The sequence below is a fragment of the Mesocricetus auratus genome, unplaced genomic scaffold (assembly GCF_017639785.1).
Source record: "Mesocricetus auratus isolate SY011 unplaced genomic scaffold, BCM_Maur_2.0 Super-Scaffold_100004, whole genome shotgun sequence".
In the NCBI taxonomy this organism is placed as follows: Eukaryota; Metazoa; Chordata; class Mammalia; order Rodentia; family Cricetidae; genus Mesocricetus; species Mesocricetus auratus.
In genome coordinates, this window is record NW_024429189.1 from 72,998,934 (window position 1) to 73,022,263 (window position 23,330).

The 23,330-nt window shown below is 36.1% G+C and overlaps 1 protein-coding gene across 2 annotated transcripts in view; it reads right to left on the minus strand.

The window, feature by feature from the left end:
• The window catches only part of Elp4 (elongator acetyltransferase complex subunit 4), a 197,940-nt gene that overhangs the window by 154,055 nt on the left and 20,555 nt on the right, over positions 1-23,330 (minus strand). For both annotated transcript variants that reach the window (XM_040745959.1, XM_040745958.1), the window contains exons 3-5: positions 20,128-20,249; positions 15,725-15,853; positions 5,980-6,119 (exon numbers count right to left, since the gene is read on the minus strand). In XM_040745959.1, the coding sequence (XP_040601893.1) occupies positions 5,980-6,119; positions 15,725-15,853; positions 20,128-20,249 (391 nt within the window). The remainder of the gene's footprint in view (positions 1-5,979; positions 6,120-15,724; positions 15,854-20,127; positions 20,250-23,330) is intronic.

Below are 23,330 nucleotides of genomic sequence, written 5' to 3' on the forward strand. Positions count from 1 at the left end.
TGACCAGCAAGCCCTCTGGACCACACTTGAAAAATACTTCACACCATGGCTAAGCAAACCTTGGTTTGGCATGGAGTGTTAAGTGAAGACATGATCTTTATGAAAAATAATTCAGACTGAAACTACACTGCCTTCCGTCAGTAACTTACTTAGATAAATAATTAGGTTAAGTCTCCTACAGGCCCTCAAGTTGTGTGGGGTATCCAACCCTGGGTCATCACACACTTTCCATTATTTTGATCTTCAGTTTCTTGATCTTCATTTATTCATCCTACCTACACTGTTTCCTTTCATCATCACACATCAGTAAGTGTCATTATCAAATAATCATCCCTCTATAATTTCAGCTTCATCATTTACTGTGGACAGCTTTACCTCACTGTGATACCCTTGGTAGCATCTTAATTAATTAACTGTCTTGTTCTATAGTCATTCCATATCTTCATGTTTTTCTTCTTCCTCTTTTTCATAATAAAGTTTCTTAGCAAAACTATTCTGGTTAATCCAACTTTATATAGACTCTCCATCTGCCTCAGTGTATCTGAAAATGGGCAGAGAAAGGTCCACTCACTGGACAGCTCTGAATTGAAGTTTATAACTATAAATTCCAAGAGGCTATTGAAGTAGCTTGGCAATCTGACTATATACTCTCACTCTCCTAGAGGACAATTTCCCCTTTCTAACTGTTTCATATAAGTAAACGTATTTTCTCTTTCTTCAGCAAGAACACCTCTTGTCCCATCTCTTCTGTCAGATATTACTCTATTTGTTTTTGTATCCAAAGACCTTCAACTTTGTAATATTTGGTATTTGTAGTCAATTCTCTCCTTACATTTGCACCTAAATCCAATGAAGCCTCATCCACCATCATCCAATCAAGACTTTTTATCATGGTGACTAATGATCTGAGTGGGTTCTTCTTTTTGCAGTAATTTTAAGATGCAATATATATGAATATACTTGAGATTTATATATATATATATCTTTGATAATGTCATTGTTTATGATAAATTCACAGAAATGGAATAATAGTAAAAAGACAATAGTCTAACTTTTGATTCCTTTTCCTAAGATTGTTTCAATAACTTTAACTCTCACAATTAATATGAGTGGCTGTTCTTCCATAGGATAGCCACCATAGTGTGTTATTTTAAATACCCGACAGTTGAAAAGTGCAATCTCTGATGTAAGCTAGTGTATTTCCAAACCAGCGAGACTTGCTGACTGTGACTATATCGTCTGTGGGGAACAGAACTGTATTTCTAATTTAGTTCTATTTGTCCATTGTTGCTTTTATAATCTATACATTTCAGCTTATATGGAAACCAGAGTTTCCTCAATATTTTGAAGATGTGGATAGTGTCATCTTTGCTGCCCAGTGCTATCATCTTCCCTCTTTCTTTCTCGTGTATAAATAGCAGTTGTTTTTAACCCTTTTTCTTTAGCTCACAGATCACAGCCTATCACTTTGTTCACTAGTTTTGGTTTTGTAAGTTTCTTTGCTGTTTGGTTTTGTTGACTCCACCTGAAAAAACTTCAACTCTGCTTGCAAATACACAGGAATCTCAGTCCAGACATAAGAGAGACTCAGCACCTGGTAGCCCTCACTAAACAGTAAAACCCACTAGTTCATTGGTTTTGGAGTCTGTGGCCTACACACTGGTGAGAAAAGAAACTTCTGGTTTTTATCCATCACCCAACCTCACATACTTTGTTATAGTAGCACAGATATATTAGTTTCAGTTTAACAGGGCAGGAAGTTATGGTGGATTTTGTGGTGACAGGTATTTGTGTCAGAGAGCAGACCATGGGATTGGAACCAGGGCTCTAACTCTGAGGCCTGCTCCTAATAACTTACCTCCACCAGCCAGACCCTGTTTCATAACAGCTCCAAAGCCTTCAAAATAGTTCCATAAGCTATGAATTGAGTGAAGGCTATTTCAGATTCAAACCATAACAAAGACCCCATGTCTAAGTAATTTGATATTGGGGTGAGGGCCTAAACATGCAAGTTTAGGTAGGATGCTAAGATTCAGAATTGACCCCATACTGCAGGATTTGAACACTTGGTTCCCAGTTGGTAGGACTGTTTGGAGAGTTCAGGGGTACAGTCTTGATGGAAGAGTTGTGTCACTAGGGGTGGGCATGCAGATTAAAAGCCCTGGTCACTTTCAGTTCACTCCTTCTGCTTTGTGCTTCTAGTTGAAAGTATGAGATCTTAGCTTCTTGAGCCAGCTATAAGGTCTGCCCATTGTACCATACTTGCTGCCACAATGGACTCTTACCCCTCTGGAACCATAGGCCAAAGTAAATGCCTTCTTCCATAAATTGCCTTGCTCATAATATTTTGCCACAGGAACAGAAAAGCAAAGAATACAAGTGGGAATAGCAGGTTAGATAGCATGTTAGGTTTGTTGATCAATGGAAAATTGTCTGCTGTCCTAACTGTTGAATGGCAGTATATTTCAGTAAGGAAACAAATACTCTTGCTGTGCTTGGACATACCTGTTGTCAAACGTTAACTAAAAGCAATGTCCATTTATAAAGCAAATCAAAATTACAGACTTACTCTCAGCATGAACTTTTTTTTTAATTTCATTTTACGTTTCAATTACAGTTCTCTCTCCCACCCTTCCTCCCCCATTGCCTCCTCCTACCACTCCCTACCCCCACCTCTGTCCCCCTGTCTACTCCTCCTCACAAGTAAGGGCTCCCATGAGGAGTCAACATACTCTGGCATACTAGGTTGGGGCAGAGTCAGGCTGAGCATGGCATCCCACCAAAGGCAGTGGGCTCCAACAAGCTAGCTCATACAGCAGGTTCAGCATGAGCTTTTGTCATCCTTATCAGGTTGTGACATTCAGGACAGTGACTTGTCAAAGCTACCCTTTTAGACTGAAGGCAGTGTCACATGTCTTAGGCTACCCTTGAGATTCTGGTCCTCCCCTTTCACCTGTCCAGTGCTGGGACTGTAGGCACCAGCTCTCTAAAGAGATCTCAACAATATTGTGATATATGTCAAGTTTTTAATGCCTAGCCTCTAATTTGAAAATTTACAGTATATGTATGAACATTTTCTATAGATAAACTTACCAGTAATTTAAAATTAATTACTGCAAATTTCAAATGACCTTCAGTTTTAGCTGTTATAAAAAAAATCTTCACATGTTATCAATAGTGCCTTTTGAGATTATGAAATTATATATTGTATCTCACATATGGTAGTGAGACATAACTATATCCTCTAGTTTTAATTATAGGAAAAGTATAGACAAGTATAAGGCTTGGCTTTATTGTTTTATAAATGAACCAGTAAGGTTCATGTCAGTGAAATGAGCATACACTTTTCATAAATTAAAATAAATCTCACATGGTAAAGTACCCGTATTCAAAATTAATTTAATTACATGTTTAAAGTTTAATTACATTTAATTAAGCATTTAAGTTTAATATGAAATAAATGAGTTATCAGTTAACTACTATGAAATGAAATACTGTCTTGGTAATTAAAATCTATAAATTTTGCTATTCTACATAAAACTGCTAGCTTTCAAAAAGCATTCCAGCAATTATACATTCTAAAGACCATTTGACTACATCCTTGCAGTTCATCAAAGTATAGTTTTTTGGTCCCTCAGCTTGGTGAGCTGCACATTTCCTGCAACCTGGAGGTTTTGCAAACATGGTTTTGACTGTTACCTTACTGCAGTGGTTACTGCGACCCTTTAATACAATCCTTATGTTGTGGTGACCCCCAACCATAAAATGTTTTTGTTACTACTTCATAACTGTAATTTTGCTAGTGTTATGAATCATAATGTAAATATCTGATATGCAACCCCCTGAAATGGTCATTTGACCCCAAATGGGTAGCAACCTCAAGGTGAGACCCACTGCCTTTGGAAATAGCAGTAAAGTTGCCTAGTGCCTCTGACCTCTAGTTCCCATAAACTATGATGGTATTACTAAGTTCAAAAGGCTATTGGTAGAATTAAATGAATAGGCTATGGTTAAATACCTGAACAGTCCTCCTCCTGAGGCATTTGACTAAAGTTAGCTTCTTCCCTTTAAATGAATGAATGAATAAAATCCTTGTATTTCTGGCATAAAATGTTTGTTCTTTAAAACAAATATTTATATTTCAAATTATAAATGTAATGGTTTTTGTTTATTTACACTATCATTTATATATGCTTTATTTTATTTTTGTGGTGCTAGGGATTGAATTGAAGCTAGGCAAGCACTCTACAACTGGGCTGTGACCCCAACTCACTCACATTTCAATTTATATGGCTGAGAATTCTATGAGTGAAACAGTATAGAATTATTGCCATCACAGACTTCTAAGTCAGAAATAACTTTGAATGCCAGTATTATCACGTTTTACTCACGTGCGTGCATGTGTGTGTGTGTGTGCATGTGTGTTTAGTTCAATGGGCAATCAAAGTTAAGAACTAGTATTAATTGACATAATGATTCAAACTTAACAACAAGAAAAGTAATATGGGTAAATGTGGCATTTCTGTTTCTTAGCCCCCAACTTTTACTTGGAAGTACTGACTTCACTGAACTCAAGGGAGGATCCCAAGAGCACAGCAGGATGAAGCCAGTACTAGAACCATGTTTTCATTCCTTCATTAGTACTCTTTTGTTGGCAACAAAACAATGAAAATGACAGACACCAAAGCCTTCAAAAGAAATGAAGCACAAAGAAAGAGATACAACATGTTATTCCTGGCTCCATCATTCAACTGAGACCCTGTTAGATCTGTGTATGTCAATTTCTGGAAGACAGAAATATTTGCTTATATAAGGATGACAGGAGGTAATAAATGCAAAGTGTATAGTAGTCTGCCCGACACATAGCAGTCATTCTTTAACATAGCCTTAAAATTAAGAGTACCCACATGGCATTTTATGTCTCTGACTGTAGATTAGAGAACCTGTTAACCAATGAAAAAACTGAAAAAAGATTCAGTTGACTAAGTTTGCAGGCATTAATTTTAGAACAGAACAAGATATTTAAATAATTTAATTTCACAACTCTCTGTCGATAAACTCTCTAACATTTTACTTTAAAATGATTTGCTGTGCCAAAGAAAATACAAGTTACAATCTGTTCAGTAGCTTACTGTGGTAAGAACTGAAAGTAAATTTTCTTAATATCGTACACGTTTTTTAATATCAAGTCTGTAACTTTCAGAATTCTGCTTTAATAAATTTTTGTCACTATCAATAGGTAAGGTTGCTTTAAAAAGTTCTAACTCTCAACTATCTTGCCACCTAGAATTACAGAGTGTTTTTTTTGCAGCATCACTAAAAGCATAATGTCTTAATATAAATGGAATGTTAAAAAAATAAAGTAAGAAATATAGTTTGGTTGTCAAGAAATGTAGTTTGCCTTGCATGCACAAAGCCCTAGGTTAAAGTCCCAGTATTGCATAAAATCAGGTATAGTGGCATATACCATTAACCCCAGCATTCTAGGGGTAAGGCTAGGAAAATCAGAAATCTCAAGGTCATAATTGGACAAATAGTTTGAATTCAGACAGGACTCAATATTAAAAAGAAAAAAAGTAGCATACACTTGCTTAATCCTTAAAAGATCACTTACTAAAAAGTATTAACAAGCAGCAGTGCTTTAGACATTTTCTTGGATTAATCACACCAAGAATTTATGAATTATGGGTTGAAGTCCTGATTTACAACTGTTTCACATTTCCTGGAAAGTAAAATCAAATGGAATTGTAACTATCTAGGTATCAGATCTATAACATTATAAACCAATAGGTAGTGTACAGAACCAGAAAAAAAGAAAATCAACATATAATGGAGTATTATAAAATACATATATAATTTCTTATGTATTTGTAGAAAACTATCATATACATTTGCATATGAAATCCTCAAAAATGAGGTAAAAATTGCAATGTACTGATAATTGAACCGAATTTGTGGTAACAGCAGTTGTTGACTTACCAGGATTCTCCTTTAAGATCTGAAGTTATATGTTCTGGGAGGAAGAATCCATGCCATTTTGAACTTCCTAGTAGCTCCTGAGGAATCCTTTTTGACACATCATAATAGTGACCAAATCGTGAAGATGACACTGGCCCAACCTGCTGGAAAATCGTGCTGGTTATTAAAGCAGCATTATTTTACACTATAATTTTTTTGTCTTCAATCAAGTTAATGAGGAAAAAGCTGATATACATATACTTAGTGAATTTAAAGACCCATACAATATCCTTTATTAGTCAAACTATATACAGTGAGGAATTAAACTTTCTGCTCTCAAGTTTTTTCAGTGTTAATGATTCCCAAGTTTATAGAAATTCATATACCTCTCTCATTTGAAACTATTTCATACATCTCTTTTTCTAAGTCAAAATTTAATATACATAATTCTTAATTCATATACAATAGCTCACATTTTAATGACAAAGCGAATAAAGAGATGCAAGAACTAAATGAAGTTAAGTCAAATTAATTCACTGATTGGAAGTCCCAGTAGAAATCAAATATTTAGATGTGTTTAACTGAACATCATAGTGAAACTAAATGCTTATAGGATAATGTGTACACATGTACAATATTTCTTATAAACTTTAACAAAGCTGATGGTGTAATATGTACCAGAGTCCAGACAGTATCAAAGCATGTGTGAGAGTAAGAAATGCATGGGAACTTTGTGAGACTATCAGAAACTTGACATGATCATTAGTTCATGGTTTTACATTCTTTATTAAGTTTCTCCAAGATACCATCTTTCACTTACATATGTGAGTAAAAATCTATTAACTATTGTTTTGAATAGAATCTAGGCTGATTTTAACGAATACATTCCTTGCTCCCATACTCTTCTATACAAAGTTGAACTATTAGCAAATTTCATCTGGCAACAGCTTCCCATAAAAGTTCTGGTCTGATTTTTACTGTAACCATTCCTGAGCTAAGAAACTGGCAAACTTGGGGATGCTCAAAACACATAGAGTCTTTGCAGAAACATGAGAACTCTTAAGTTCTTATCTTACAGAATGACAATTTTTTAATTTAGTTAAACATATGGTTGCTTGACACAAGCTATTTGCATTTAAGATTTCAATGATTCATATTCCTAAATTAAATGTCTATAAACACCAAATTATACAGTCACATGAAATAAAACATCCTGAAGTCTAATAAGAAGCATTTTTACTAGATTGAGTCTGTGGGTGTGATATTTATTATCTAAATAAAATGAATGTGCATCTTTCCATAAGGTACAATTTATTTTCATTAATGAAAGACATCTATTAGTTGGCTTCAATATAATCTTTTCAATGCAATAATAATATGTGCAAGATTGTGGTTCCTAAGACATAAATTCTCCATTTATCATGAAAAGTATTGACAAATAAATTATATGACATTAAAATAAATTTCTTAAAAACATGGTGTAAAGGTTTTTAAATGTAAAGTTATTAGTCTAAAGCAATTTAAACAAGGTCTGTTCTTTGGCCTATAATTGATTCTTTATCCGGATTATAGTTCAGAATGTTTTTACTGCAATCTCTGCGAGAGCTCATCTTTTTATTGTGTAAGTCCAAGCCCTCTTAATGTTTCAGAAAGGCCTTGACTAACTGAACTTTGATCTGATGTCTTCATTGAGAAAAACACCAGGTTGCCCATTTCAGATGCAAATCCCCCTAAGGCCCAATAGAATTTAGTAAAGACAGCAAAAAAGAAGAAACCAGAAGTTTCCAGGATCCTCTTTGGGAATCCTGGGGCACACTGGTGTCCCTAATCCATGCTACTGCAAGGATTAAGGTAGGTGATAACCTTTCCTGATTCAAAAGAATAAGCTGAGTGCCTACAAACTGGGTGGAGACTAGGATTTGGCTATAATAAAACACCATGCAATAAAAGCTTGGTCTATGTCAGAAGCCTCTGAAAAGGCCTCAATGTACCACATTCCCAGGCCTGGTAGGGAAGCTTGCAAAAGCCTACCTGAATCAAATAAGCATGAATAATCTATTTTAGCAGACTGACCATGGGGAGAGAGAAAGAAAGAGAGACTTTTCACTTCTTTTAAGTTTGAGTTAAAAAATTTATTAGTGGATTGAAGGTTCTTGAAGTCCCATGCACTCACAGAAACACCAAATTACCAAAAAGCAAGGTATGCTTTTTAAGTTGCCGTCACTATTAATGTTTTTAATTATAATATTAGTGTGACAGATTTTGGATGAATCAAGGCAGAATACTGATTTCATGCTGTGACAGTTTACATACAAAACACAATTCATTAAAATGTAAAAGTGAAACTGGAAAGTTTTCTTATTATAATTATTAACTTATTTAGATGCTAAGATCAAATAGGACAGCAAAAATATTGATAAGGTAGACACAGTTTTCATTACTGATGAAAGATTTCAATCTGTCAATAAAAGGAAAACAAAAAATATATTTTCATAGCATAAAAACTTTTGTATTTTTTCTATCCAAGACACATTATATTAGCATACATTCAGATTTCTGAAATACTGAATTCTTTTGAGACCTAGAAATTTCCTTTGAAAATGAAAGGTTACTGTTGTTACTCTAACAGTGTTTATCTATATATATGTCATTGTCATAAAAATCAAATTGCATTTTTACATCAACCTATCATGAAAAAGCAGTTCATTTATTTTACATGTTGCTCTAATTTTACATATGACAAGTTTTATTGCACATCCATAAGCTACATTTAATTTCACCATCTGTGGAATAGAAAAAAATTGGAGGTTTTACTGTGCTAAAAAATGAAATGTGATGGGAGTTGCGGAGGAAAGCTGAGCAGCAACAAAACAGCAGCACATTCCCCAGCACCACTCCATCCCCAGTGAGCCGCAGAGGAGACAGGCAGTCAACAGCAGCTATGACTCACCACTGTTAGCAAGCCTTGTTTCTGAGAGTCTGGCAAAACAGACAGCAAGAGTCTAACCACTCACTAAACCACTCAAACAAAGACTCCGTTTCATCACTAGACCTGGGCTAATCATGATTTTATTATGCTCTCAAAATAATCTATTCAATATTGTCAATTAACCTTTTATAAATTTGAACATAATATAAATATCAGTATTACTAAGTTGTTACTAGAGACCTACAATTTCTGGGGTGAAAGCCAGATTTCACTGCAGGCTAGCAATCTGCAGAGTGAGGAGAGGGCAAGTCCATCTATGATAAAGAATCTAAATCATTGGCGAGAAAGGAAGGATTCTAAATATTCTTTGGCTTAAGTGAAACATTTATGCATTACTAAGTGCCTAACTTCTGTTTCACATCCTTGTCATTTTTCATATTCCCCAAGTAGACTAGGACTACAATTGATATATTTGGTAACAATTTGCATTAAAGAGCATCACTGATAATTAATATATCTCATTTTGGACTATTTCTACTCTTTTAGTCTTAAACCAAAATAATGAAATTTCATTATGTTCAAGAAAATACAGAAAGCTAAAAGTTTTTGTTTATTTTCACACTGGGGAATTGCAAAGTTATATCTAAAAAAAAGATGAAGATAAGCACTGGCCAAATATCAGTGGTATAGGTTAGTCACAATAAAATTATTGTGATGAGACAAAAAAAAAAAAAGCCAGACATGATTCCTATTTTAAGACTGAAAGCACACATTTATAAACAGAAGCAAACTTAAATTTGAGAGCTGACTATAAAATAAAAAAGTGACTACTTATTGTAGTATTAATGACTACAATTTATTATCACTTACTTTACCCACTAATTCATTTTATGGCACATATACTATATATCAGTAAAGCAAAGCATTTGCTTTCCCTTCCTGAGTTCACATATTTTTTGGAGGGTGGGTGGACAGGGTCTCTCTGTAGCTTTGGATGCTGTCCTGGAATTCTGTAGAACAGGCTGGTCTTGAACTCACAGGGACCCATCTGCCTCTGCCTCCGGAGTGCTGGGATTAAAGGTGTGAGCCACCACGCTCCAGCCTGAGCTCACATCTTAAAACAGACTCAATTTCTGAAATGAATATATGATTTCCAACTTTAAATAACATCTTGAAGAAAATAAAGCAGTGAAAAGAGAGAGTAATATTTCATGCAGATAATACAGTGTCTCAGCAAAGCCCCAGGAAAAAAATAGAACACTGAATAAGTAGGAGAATATCAGTGATATGTAAATAAAAACACTCGGAGATACCATGTTACTCCTGTCAGAATTACTAAAATCGAAAACACCAATGACAGTTTATGCTGGAGAGGATGTGGAGAAAGGGGAACACTCTTCCACTGCTGGTGGAAGTGCAAACTTGTACAGCCACATTGGAAATCAGTATGGAGATTTCGAAGAAAAATGGGAATCAGTTTACCACAAGATCCAGCAATTCCACTCTTAGGCATATATCCATATGATGCATATTTATACAACAATGATATATGTTTAACTATTACTAAAACTAAAATCACACATAAAGTCTCACCCCACTCTCACCACTAGACAGGATCACCAGACAGAAGGAACTAACAGAAGTTATGACCCAATAGGGTTTATCATAGTCTATACAACATTCCATCCAAACATTAATGAATATACCTTCTTCTCAGCACCACATGGAAACTTCATTGAAAATCGGCAAATTATTTGGCAACATAGCAAACCTCAAAAGATACAAAAAATTGGAATAACCCCCTGTATCTTATTGAATCACTATAGTTTAAAGTTAGAATTCAACAACAACACAAATTGCAGAAAACCTACAAACACATGGAAATTGAACAATGCACAACTGTGCCACTTCTGGGTCAAAGAAGAAATGAAAAAAGAAATTAAAGACTTACTAGAATTCAATGAGAATGAAGATACAACACACCCAAAATTGTGGGACAATTTGAAAGCAGTGTGAGGAGGAAAGACCATAGCACTAAGTGCCCACAGGAAGAAACTGGAGAATAGTCACATAAGAGAATTAATAACACAACTGAAAGCTCTAGAGCAAAAAGAAGCAAACTCACCAAGGAGTAGATGCCAAGAAATAATCAAATTGAGGGCTGAAATCAATAAAGTAGAAACAAAGAAAAAATAGTGAGGTAACCCAGTCGCAAAAAGACAAACATGGTATGTACTCACTCATATATGGATTCTAGATATGGACCAGGATAGTGCCAGTCTGCACTTCCACAGATAGAGAGTCTGGGAAACAGGAAAGAACCTAAAAGATATGCATATATGCATAGTACCCAAGAGAAGAGGATGGAGACAAGATCCTCTGATGGGGAACACGGCGAGGGGTGGGGGGGAGTGGGACCTGGGAAGAATAGAGGGGGTAAAGAGGAAGGGAGTTGGTCATGGGGGAACAGGAAGTTGAGGGGTGGGGGTAGAATAGGGGGAAGAGGGAATCATAGGATCGAAGACAGATCAGGCACCAGAGTGACCTCGAGTGATCTAAAGGTATAACATCAATTGGCAAGCTAAGCAATAGTGGAGGGACCACCTCGAATGCCCATTCCTGATAATGAACTTGATGTCTATAACCATCCGGGAGCCTTCATCCTGTGACTGATGGAAGCAGAGGCAAACACACAACTAAGCACTGAACTGAACCCAAGGAACCCAGTGACAGAGAGAGAGGAGTGATGAGCAAATTGGCAAAGAATGGGCTGGCAAAACCAGCAGAGACAGCTGATCTGAACAGGGGAGTGCTCTTGGACCCCAGACCGACAGTGGGGAGGCCAGCATGGGACTGATCTGGACCCCCCAAATGTGAGTGTCAGTGAGAAGGCCTGGGCAACCTATGGGGCCCTGAGCTGTGAATCAGTGTCTATCCCTGGTATACAAACTGTCTTCATGTGCCTATAGCACAAAGAGAGATGCTCTCTCAGCCTGGACTCTTAGGGGAGTGCCTTGACCCTACCAAGAGTAAAATGACAGACTCTAGATATCCCCTATGTGGAAGGATTTGGCAATAGGGTGGGAGGGGGGGGGGAAGGGGAGTGCGGGAGGAGGGGAGGGAGAGGGAACTGGGATTGACATGTAAAACAAGCTATTTAAAATTAAAATAAAAAATGATAAAAAAAAAGAAAGAATCAATGGAACACAGAGTTGGTTCTTCAAGAAAATCAATAAGAAAGACAAACTGATCAAAAGTCAGAGAGAAAACATGCAAATTAACAAAATTAAAAATTAAAAGGAGGACATAACAACAGACACTGGGGAAATCATCAGGTCATACTTTGAAAACCTGTACTCCACAAAATTGAAAATTTTAAAGGAAATGGAAGATTTTCTGGATAGATATCACTTACCAAAATTAAAACATGGACAGATAAACAACTAAAATAGACCTATAGTTCCTAAAAAAAATAGAAGCAGCCATCAAGTCTCACAAACAAACAAAGCCCAGGGTCAGATGGTTTTAGCGCAGAATTTTACCAGAAATTCAAAGAAGAGCTAATACCAATACTCCTCAAACTGTTCCACACAATAGAAGCAGGAGGGTCATTGCCAAACTCTTTTTATAAGGCTACAATTATCTTGGTACCCAAGCCACACAAAGACACAACTAAGAAAGAGGATTACAGATCAATCTCCCTCATGAACACTGATACAAAAATATTCAATAAAATACTGGAAAATCAAATCCAAGAACACATCAGAAAAATTATCTATCATTATTAAGTAGGATTCATCCTACGGAATCAGGGATGGTTCAACATACGAAAAACCATCAATGTAATCCACCATATAAACAAACTGAAAAAGAAAAATCACATGATTATCTCACTAGATGCTGAAAAAGCCTTTGACAAAATCCAACACCCCTTCATGATAAAGGTCTTGGAGAGACCAGGGATAACAGGAACATATCTAAACATAACAGAAGCAATATAAAGCAAACTGACAGCCAACATCAAACTAAATGGAGAGAAACTCAGAGCGATTGCTCTAAAATCAGGAAAAAGACAAGGATGTCCACTCTCTTCATATCACTTCAATATTGTACTTGAGGTACTAGCTAGAGCAATAAGAAAACAAAAGGAGTTTAAGGGGATACAGATTGGAAAGAAAGAAGTAATACTTTCACTACTTGCAAATGATATGCAAGTTTACATAAGTGACCAACAAACTCTACCACGGAACTCCTACAGCTGATAAACACATTCAGCAAAGTGGTAGGATAAAATATTAATTCAAGAAAATCAGTAGCCCTACTATATACAGACAATAAATAGGCTGAGACAGAAATCTAAGAAACATCACCCTTTACAATTGCAACAAACAACATAAAATACCTTGGGGTAATGCTAACAAAACAAGTGAACAACCTGTATAACAAGAACTTTGAGTATTTAAAGAAAGAAATTAAAGAACATACCAGAAAATGGAAAGCTCTCCCATGCTCTGGGATTGGTAATATCAACATAATAAAAATGCAATCTTGCCAAAAGCAATCTACAGATTCAATGCAGTCACAATCAAAATACCAGCACAATTCTTCAGACCTTGAAAGAACAATACTCAACTTTGTATGGAAAAACTAAAAGCCAAGGATAGCCAAAACAACACTGTACAATAAAGGAGCTTCAGGAGGCATCACCATCCCTGACTTCAAGCTCTATTACAGAGCTATGGTCCTGAAAACAGCTTGGTTTTGGCACAAAAATAGACATGTAGACCAATGAAATCGAATTGAACACCCTGATATTAACCCACACACCTACAAACACCTGATTTTTGACAAAGAAGCTAAAATTATACAATGGAAAAAAGAAAGCATCTTCAACAAATCATGCTGGCCTAACTGGATGTTGGCATGTAGAAGACTGCAGATAGATCCATATCTATCACCATGCATAAAACTCAAGTCCAAATGGATCAAATACAGCAACATAAATCCACTCACACTGAAACTTTAGAAGAGAAAGTGGGAGCTACCCTTGAACGAATTGGTACAGGAGACCACTTCCTGAACATAATACCAGTAAGCACAGACACTAAGATCGACAATTAACAAATGGAACCTTCTGAAACTGAGAAGCTTCTATAAGGCAAAGGACACAGTCAACAAGACAAAATGATATCCCACAGAATGGGAAAAGATATTCACCAACCCCACATCGGACAGAGGGCTGATCTCCAAAATTTACGAAGAATTCAAGAATTCTCTTTTTCATAGGTCCAGGACATCGGCCTATGGAATGGTACAGTCACATTCAGATGAGTCTTCTATCCTCAGCTAAATTTTTTTTGGAAGCATAAGTGTGTCTCCTAGGCAATTTTAAATCTAGTTCAAGTTAACATTGAATGTTAATCACTATAAATCCATCTGTGCTGGATATTTTATGCAAGCTTGATACAAACTAGCATCATTAGCAAGGAGCGAGCCTCAACTGAGAAAACGCTTCCATAAGATTCAGCTGTAAGACTTTTTTTAAATTCATGATCAATGAGGGAGGAGCCCAACTCATTGTGGGTGATGCCATCCTTGGGCTGGTTGTCCTGGGTTCTATAAGAAGGCAGGCTGAGCAAGCCATGGAAAGCAAGCCAAGGAAGGGCAGCAAGCCATTAAGCAGCACTTCTCCATGGCCTCTAAATCAGTTCCTACCTCTAGGTTCTTGCCCTCACTGTTTTTGATAATGAACTGTTATATAGAACTGTGAATGAAATAAACCCTTTCCTCCTCAAGTTGCTTTGGTCATGGTGTTTCATCACAACAAAAGCAACTAGACTAAGACAAGATCTCTTGCCAACTTAATAGCCAAACACATAATTTTAAATATTCCACTACTGGCTCTGAAGTCTCATATTTAATACAAAATGCATTTAGTCCATCTGCAAGAGTCTCAAAATATCAAGGTTCTAATACTCAGAAGCCCAATGTCCAAAAGTTTCTTCTAAAATTCTAGGTAATCTCATCAGAAATATCCCAAGGGTTTGCTACACAGTCATTCTTGGCTACAAAGCAAGTCCAAGTATGCCCTGGACTACACAAGATACTTGTAAGAAACAAAGAAAAGGAAAGAAGGAAGGAAGGAAGGAAGGAAGGAGAGTGTTAGAAGATGTCATTCTGTAAATATGTGTCTGATTGGTTTGAATAAAGCACTGTTGGCCAATAGGGAAGCAAGATAGATGGGACTAGGAGTCCAGTAGGATTCTAGGAAATAGAGACACAGAGAGACAGCATGTAGGTTGCCAGAGTGTAAGAGGTCCGGACCCCTTTCTCCAGTAAGAGAAATACTTAGATTAACAATTATGGGTTTAATACTTAGGTCAGAGCTAGCCAGTAAGAAACAAGCAAATGGCCAACAACTTCATAATTAATATAGTGTCTTGTGTGTTATTTGGGGGCTAAACCGGCAATGGAACCCGGGCAGGAATCCCGCAAAAGGAGAGGAAGAAGTGAGAGACTGTCTAAATTATTTTGTTTGTGCTTGTTGAATCAGTAAGCTTCAGGTTTTGTGAAAGATACTGTCTCAAGAATTAAGGAGGAGAGACATGGAAGACACGTAAAACTGGCCTCTATGAACAGACAGGCACGAAAGAAGACAAGTTATATCTTGAACACTTTTAATACACAATGACATAGAATAATAATCCCATTTCAAAAAGAAAAATGGGCCCAAAGCCACAAGACCTAAAAGCTAGCAGGGTAAACCAGATCCAGAGACTCTACAAAGTGACAAGAAATGCTTTGCAAATTTTAGAGGTAGTTTGTATGTTGACTTGCCTGCATCTTGGGTAGCAACTGGTATCGCCAGGCTATTTTCATGCTAACATCTGGTTCTGGTGTTTTAGAATTATGTATATCTTCAAGCTCTTTTTTACCATTATCATCAAGTAGTGGTGCAGGGAGTTCCTAAGAAAACAGAATAACACATTACATGGCATCATTGTTAAATATGGTAATTTCTTGAATCATAATGACAGCAATGTTAGAATTTTCCAATGCATTAAACAAACATGGGTGCCTTGTAATTGATTTAAGCACAAACAGAATGATTTAGAGATCCCCCTCTTTCTTCTTGCCTCCTTCCCTCCCTCTTTCCCCTGTCTCTCTTTGTTTCTTCCTTTCTGACAAGTGTCCTATATAGTTCAGGGCTTACTTGAACTTGCTATGTAGCCAAGAATGACTATGAACCACTCCTCCTCCTGCTTTAGTCTCCCAAGTGCTAAGATGACTAATGTGACCATTATGTTCAGTTTACGTGGAGCTGAGGATTGAACTCAGGGCTTTGTGCATGCTGGAAACCATTCTACCTATTGAGCTACATTTCTGGGCCTTAATATAGACAATTCTAAAACAGAAAAGGAGTATAATGTCAGATACCAAGTTTAATGTTTTTCAATTAACTATTATTCAAAAAACACCCAATTCATCATGGTCAGGAAAAAAGCTAAACAAAGGAGTTAGATTCAAGGATCTCTTTCTAAAGGAAAAAAATGGGATATAGCATAAAAATAATAAGATAAACGGGTAGATTGTTGAGTCTATTTATAAACAACCATTAGTCACAAATATTTTACACAGGCATGGATTTTTGTATATTGATACAACTTTTATGTTATTTTTGCTAAATTGTATATATGTTGTTTAAGGCAATATAACCATGCAGCTCATTTAAAAAGGCTATGTAAAGTTTTAGTTTTAAAAGCCTATCTAGGATAAATACAGTCTCATAGTCATCTATAGTCATGTTAGGTATGTTATCAAGGTCATACAGAGATACAGATCTACGGAATTTGGCATTTAAAATATTTTAATAACTTAAGGCTTTTCTTGATACATCTGCTCTTGTCAGCACCAATTTAGAGAAGATAATGGGCATTCAAGAATCTCCATATGGAATTTCCTTTCTATATGGAAAAGCTAGCCATTTGGGCAAGTAACTGCCATTGTCCCAATTACTGACAGTAAGCTATACAAACTAGACCAGCAGGACATGAAGAAAAATGATTGCTGAACTTTACCAAGACAGGGTAAGACAGTCCTTCAGATTTCTTGCTACATAGACAAGTCTATCAGATATTCTAGGCCTGTAGGCCCAAGATGGATGCCCCAAAGTTACAGAGAACGTTGGGTGACTGTCCAGTCAGCCAGGTGTTTCTTTCATTTCTTTTAGTTTTGGAAGTTGCTTGTTCTGCACTTTTTGTTTACTAATGTAATATATGGAGTGAACACTATAGTCATAGATTTCCATCAGTATAATAGAAAGTAAATTAGGTACAGAGCTTTGGACTCATCAAAATAAAATAAATAATGGAGTATTTTCTCCAAATATGCCAATATAAATGAACTGAATATTGTAAATAAATTCTTACCTAATAATTGTTCTTATTATTTATAGTTTTATTATGTTACAGTTAACACCTTTCCTTTTTATTTAGATAAACAGGAGAAAATGTGGAATAATTTAATAATAAATGAGTAAGAGAATTTAGGAGGCAGGGCAGGTGGATCTCTGTGAGTTCATAGCCAGCCTGTTCTACAGAGTGAGGTTCCAGGACAGCCAGGAATATACAGAGAAACCCTGTCTCAAAACAAAACAAACAAAAACCCAAATCAAACCAAAAAAATTTTTTTCAATGTTGATTTCATCCAGTATCCTCAGAATAATCTCTGACCAAGTATCTGGATACTGTGTGGCCCAGTCAGGTCTAAAACTAAACATCACAAAGAAATAATTTTATTTCCTTACAGTATTCAAATATATTAAAATAATTTATCACACTACAATATGCAGCAAAATTAAAGCTGTAAATAAAACAGAGAAAAGTTCTGCCTTCATATGGAATGTATTGAATAGACAAATACACAGGGAAATTAAAAAGCCTGACCTCTATGAAAGAATCAAGTTAGTTTTAAGTTCAGTGTTATAGTACCTTTTAAGCTTTAGTGTAGAAGTTTGTTGCTGTCACTGACTCATGTTGAAAATTAATATTTTATGCTATCAATTCCTTATAAATAATGAGATGCCCTAAAAGACCTATGTTTTAAGGGCTTGGTTACCATTGGATTATTGTACTATCAGGAGTTATGAAACCTTTAGGAGAAGGGAACCTCTTGGGAGGAAGTTAGCTGCTCAGATGAGCCGTGGATGACCTTAAAAGAGAAACTGGGAGTCTGGCCTCTATTCCCTTTCACTCTTTGCTCCCCAGGGACCATTAAGTGAGCAGATACCACATATCTACCCATGATGTTCTGTCACAAGCCCAAAGCAATGAGGCCAAGGGATCATAGATTGAAAACTCTGAAACCATGAGACAAAATTAGTCCTTCCACTTGAAAAAGTGTATTTTAATTATGTGCATGTGTGTGCACCTGTGTTCATGAATTTATATATACCATGTATATGCAGGTGCCCAAGGAGGCTAGAAGAGGGTATCAGAAATCCTGGAATTGGAGTTCACAGGCCTTCTGATGTGGGGGCTGATAACTAAACCTGTGTCTTCTACAAGAGTAGTAAGTGCTCATAACCACTGAGCTATCTCTCCAGCAACTTCTATGTTTTTAAAGATTATCTCAAGTAATGTGTCATAGGAATGTAAACCTGATTAATATAAATGACATTCACCTGAGATTTCCCTGACTATGTGCTAAAAGGAAAATTTATCCAGATCATTAACACAATTCAATTAATGGCTTAAATTGGGGTCCTGTTCCAGAAAAATGAATTAAATATTCCACAAGTCAGAATTATTCTCTAAAAGGTCAAAAACCCTTGTGCCTTAAGAAAAGATGCAGCACATAGATCATATACTTTATCATTGTTGCTTACTACTGGAAAATAGTTACTTCTGGTATTCTCAAAGAAAAAGGCTATCAAATGACAAGTATTTGTAATTTCTATACCTTCTGATTTTTATCTTTGTCCAGGCACTCTGAAGATATCTTTCTCTAGCTAACTTTTTCAGAATTCTCTTATAGTGAATACAATGAATATACCAACTACATATAACAATGCTTCTATGAACATTTACACTTATTTATGTAGATTTAGAATAAAACTTTGACTTAATGTTTGCAGTAAAAACGCCAAATATTTTAATGACTTGAAACAAGTTTACTTCTGCATATGTTAAATAAAATCATACATCAGGGTCAGGCATGGTGGTACACATATTTAATCCCAACACTCAGAAAACAGAGGCAGGAGAATCTCCATGAGTTCAATCTCAGGTTTGAAGCCAGCCTGGTCTACATATCCAGTTCCAGGACAGCCAGAACTACATACCAGAAAGACCCTACCTCAAAAACAGTAAAAACTAAACAAATGAACAACACAAAGTAGTAAAACACGAGAATACAAAAGTATCATTTTTATTTATTTTCTTTATCACACTGTACCTACTTCATACACTTTTATTTAAGAAGTGAAAATCAGTATGGTAACATATTTTTGCAGCATTCTTATAAGTTACGGAGATATTGTAAGAGTGGGAAAGCAATGCTTGGTTATGGAAAATCTGCCTGAACGTAGTAGCAGTTAGGATGAAAAAGATGATTTGTGTCCAACTGAGAAAATCAATAAGTAAAAGAATGCTTCCCTCTGTTTTCCGTGAGCAATATAAACTGAGTTTTAATTGTTGTATTTTTGCTGCTAAATATGAATGATGTAAGGTTAGATAATTTACATTTAGTTTTAAATAGTTTACTAATATTTTTTACTTCTGATTAAAAAGAAAACTCTCTAGCAACATTAATTTAAAACAAAACTCTGCTAAAAATCATGTTTTCCATTAAGATAAAACAATAACAACCCTCCCCCAAAACACACACATAGCCTTATTTGGTAATGAGTGCCTGTAATCCCAGCATTCAAGAGGATGAGAGAGCAAATTCAAGTTCAAAGTTAACTTGGGCTACATAGTAAGACCAAAACCAAGCCAAACCAAACCATCAGAAAAAAAGTCAGGAATAGTGAATCAGGCCTATGATCCCAGCATTCCAGAGGCTGAGGAAGGGCTGCTGTTAGTTTGAAGCCAGCCAGGGTCTAGAATGAGACACTAATTCAGAAAAACAAAAGCTCCCATTAATGTATTTAAATATAATTTGTAAGTAAATGTCTTGGTTGTATATAATTTATTTTCATGAAACAATCAAAATGTATATTGAATTACTATATTCCATACCTGTAAAATGTCAGCAGGCTTTTCTTTGGCAGATGCAACCAACAGAGTATGCCCATTGACAATTCCTTCTGCCAGGAAATACTTGAAGAGCAAAGGTGAATAAATATTATATTTATCTTCTTCTGTAAAAAGTTAAAAAAATATATTAGAGTCCCAATACAATTACATATATTTTTTACATTTTTTCCTCTTTAAAACAAGTATGTGATGCGAGGAAATAGATTATGTTTTCTTAATGCACAGAGAGACTACAACAACCAAACATGAATTTCATAATATAGGTTTACTTATTCCAAAGATCACTCTCCAACAACTGCACTACTCTAAAAACCAAAAAGTTTAGGTTTATGTAGTTTTATAAGAGTTCAGGTTTAAATTACTCAAAATTGTTTTAGATTAGAATTATGTCACTTCTCCCCTATATACCTTTCCTTGTTCTCTTTCAATAAGATTTAAAACTTTCAAATATTTTTTAAAAAATATAAATGCAAGGAAATAAAAACTAAATGAATCTAAACATGAAAGTGAAAGCATGAGGATCTGAGTTCAGCATCCACATTAAAACTGGGTATGCTGAAGGTAGACCAATGAAATCCAATTGAACACTCTGATATTAATCCACACACCTACGGACACCTTATTTTTGACAAAGAAGCTAAAATTATACAATGGAAAATAGAAAGCATTTTCAACAAATGGATACTGGCATGTCGAAGACTGCAGATAGATCCAAGTCTATTGCCATGCACAAAACTTAAGTACAAATGGATCAGACCTCAACATAATTCCAACCACACTAAGCCTTTTAGAAGAGAAAGTGGATGGTACTCTTGAACAAACTGGTACAGGAGACTGCTTCCTGAACATAACACCAGTAGCATAGACACTGAGATTGACAGTTAATAAATGGGACCTCCTGAAACTGAGAAGCTTCTGTAAGACAAAGGACACTGACAACAATACAAAAAGGCAGCTCACAAAATGGAAAAGGATCTTCACCACCCCACATCTGACAGAGGGCTAATCTCCAAAATTTACAAAGAACTCAAGAATCAAGTCTCCAAAACACCGTAAGATCCAATTAAAATGTGGGGGTACATAACTAAATAGAGAATTCTCAACAGAGGAGGCTAAAATGGCCAAGAGACACTTAAGAAAGTGCTCAACATCCTTAGCCATCAAGGAAATGCAAATCAAAACAACTCTGAGATATAATCTTACTCCTGTCAGAATGGCTAAAATAAAAAACAGTGACAGTTTATGCTAGTGAGGATGTGGAGAAAGGGGAACACTCCTCCACTGCTGGTGGGAGTGCCAACTTGTACAGCCACTTTAGAAATCAGTATGGAGATTCCTCAGGAAAATGGGACTCAGTCTACCACAAGACCCAGCAATGGCATATACCCAAAAGATGTACATTCATACAAAAAGGACATCTGTTCCACTAAGTTCATAGCAGCATTATTTGTAATAGCCAGAACCTGGAAGCGCCTAGATGCTCCTCAACTGAAGAGTGTATAGAGAAAATGTAGTACATTATCATAATGGAGTACTACTCAGTGGAAAAAAAACCATGGAATCTTGAAATTTGCAGGCAAATGGATGGCACTAGAAGAAACCATCCTGAGTGAGGTAACCCAGTCACAAAAAGACAAACATGGTATGTACTCACTCATATATGGATTTTAGACATGAATCAGGGGAAAGCCAGCCTATAATCCCACTGCCAAACCTTAATCTAGTGACTGATGGAAGCAGAGGCAGATACCCACAGCTAAATACTGAACTTCTGGAACCCAGTAACAGAGAGGGAGGAGTGATGAGCAAAGACGTCAAGACTGTGCTGGTGAAACCCACAGAGACAGTTGACTTGACAAGGGGGAGCTCTTGGACCCCAGACTGATGGCTGAGAGGCCAGCATGGGACTGATCCAGACCCCCTGAATGTGGTATCAGTGAGAAGGCCTGGGTAATCTCTGGAGCCTTGGGTAGTAGATCAATATTCCCATGGCGTATGAATGAACTTTGGGAGCCCATTCCACATGGAGAGATGCTCTTTCAGTCTGGATACATGGGGGAGGGTGTAGGCCCTGCTCTGGATGAAATGAGAGACTCTGGAGATCCCTCATTGAGGGCCTCACCCTCCTGGGGAAAAGTGTGGGAACTGGGTGTGGGGCTGGGGAGCTGGTGGAGGGGCAATGGAGGAGGGGAAGGAGAAAGACCTGGGATTGATGTGTGAAGCAAGCTTGTTTCTAATTTAAATTAAAAAATTATATAAGAAAAACAACAAAAAAAGAAATCAAACAACTCCATCAATTAATGGGTTAAAGAAATGAACAGACAGTTCTCAAAAGATGAAGTAGCAATGATTAGTAAACCTTTGAAAAACACACAGCAAGGGCCCTCTAAGAAATGAAAATGAAGCACACTGAAATTTCATCTCATTCCATCAGACTAGCAGATATTATGCAAAGAAAAAGTTGCCAAGGGTGGTGAGAAACTACCATATGACCTAACTATTCCATTTTTGTATAACTGAAGGATTATTATATATCACAGAAAGACTTATGCATGAGTGTTTCTTGAAGCAATATTCACAACATCCAAAGTAGGGAGCCATTCTTGTTGTCTGCCAACAGAGTAATAGACAAAGAAAATGTTGTCTATACCCACAATGGAATTTATTCAGGCTCAAAGAAAAAAATGATGACATTTGCAGGAAAATAGATATAACTAGAAATGATCATATTTAGTAATTATGCTAGTTTTAGAAAGACAAATATCATGTTTTGTCTCACTATATATCCTAGAATTTATATAGGAATATAAAATCATGGTTGTATATATGACATGAAAGTAAAAGTACCAATTATCCAAGGGAGTGAAGGAGACTATCAGGAGGCAAAATGAGGGACAATATGTTCAAAATACATTAATGGACTTGTATAAAATATCCTTATTGAATTCACCATCATGTACAATGAATATACATCAATGACAAATAATAATTACAAAAACATAGGAATATCTTGCCAGGGTTGAGGATTTGGCTTCATGGTAGGGTGGCTGCTTGTACAATAAAGCCCTGGATTTGAGAACAAAAATCAAATAAAACAGTGATATTTTGCGATCATTAAAAAAAAAAAACAAGAAAAGAAAATTTAAGTGGTAAGTAAATTGTGACCAATAATTAGCTACTTAGTA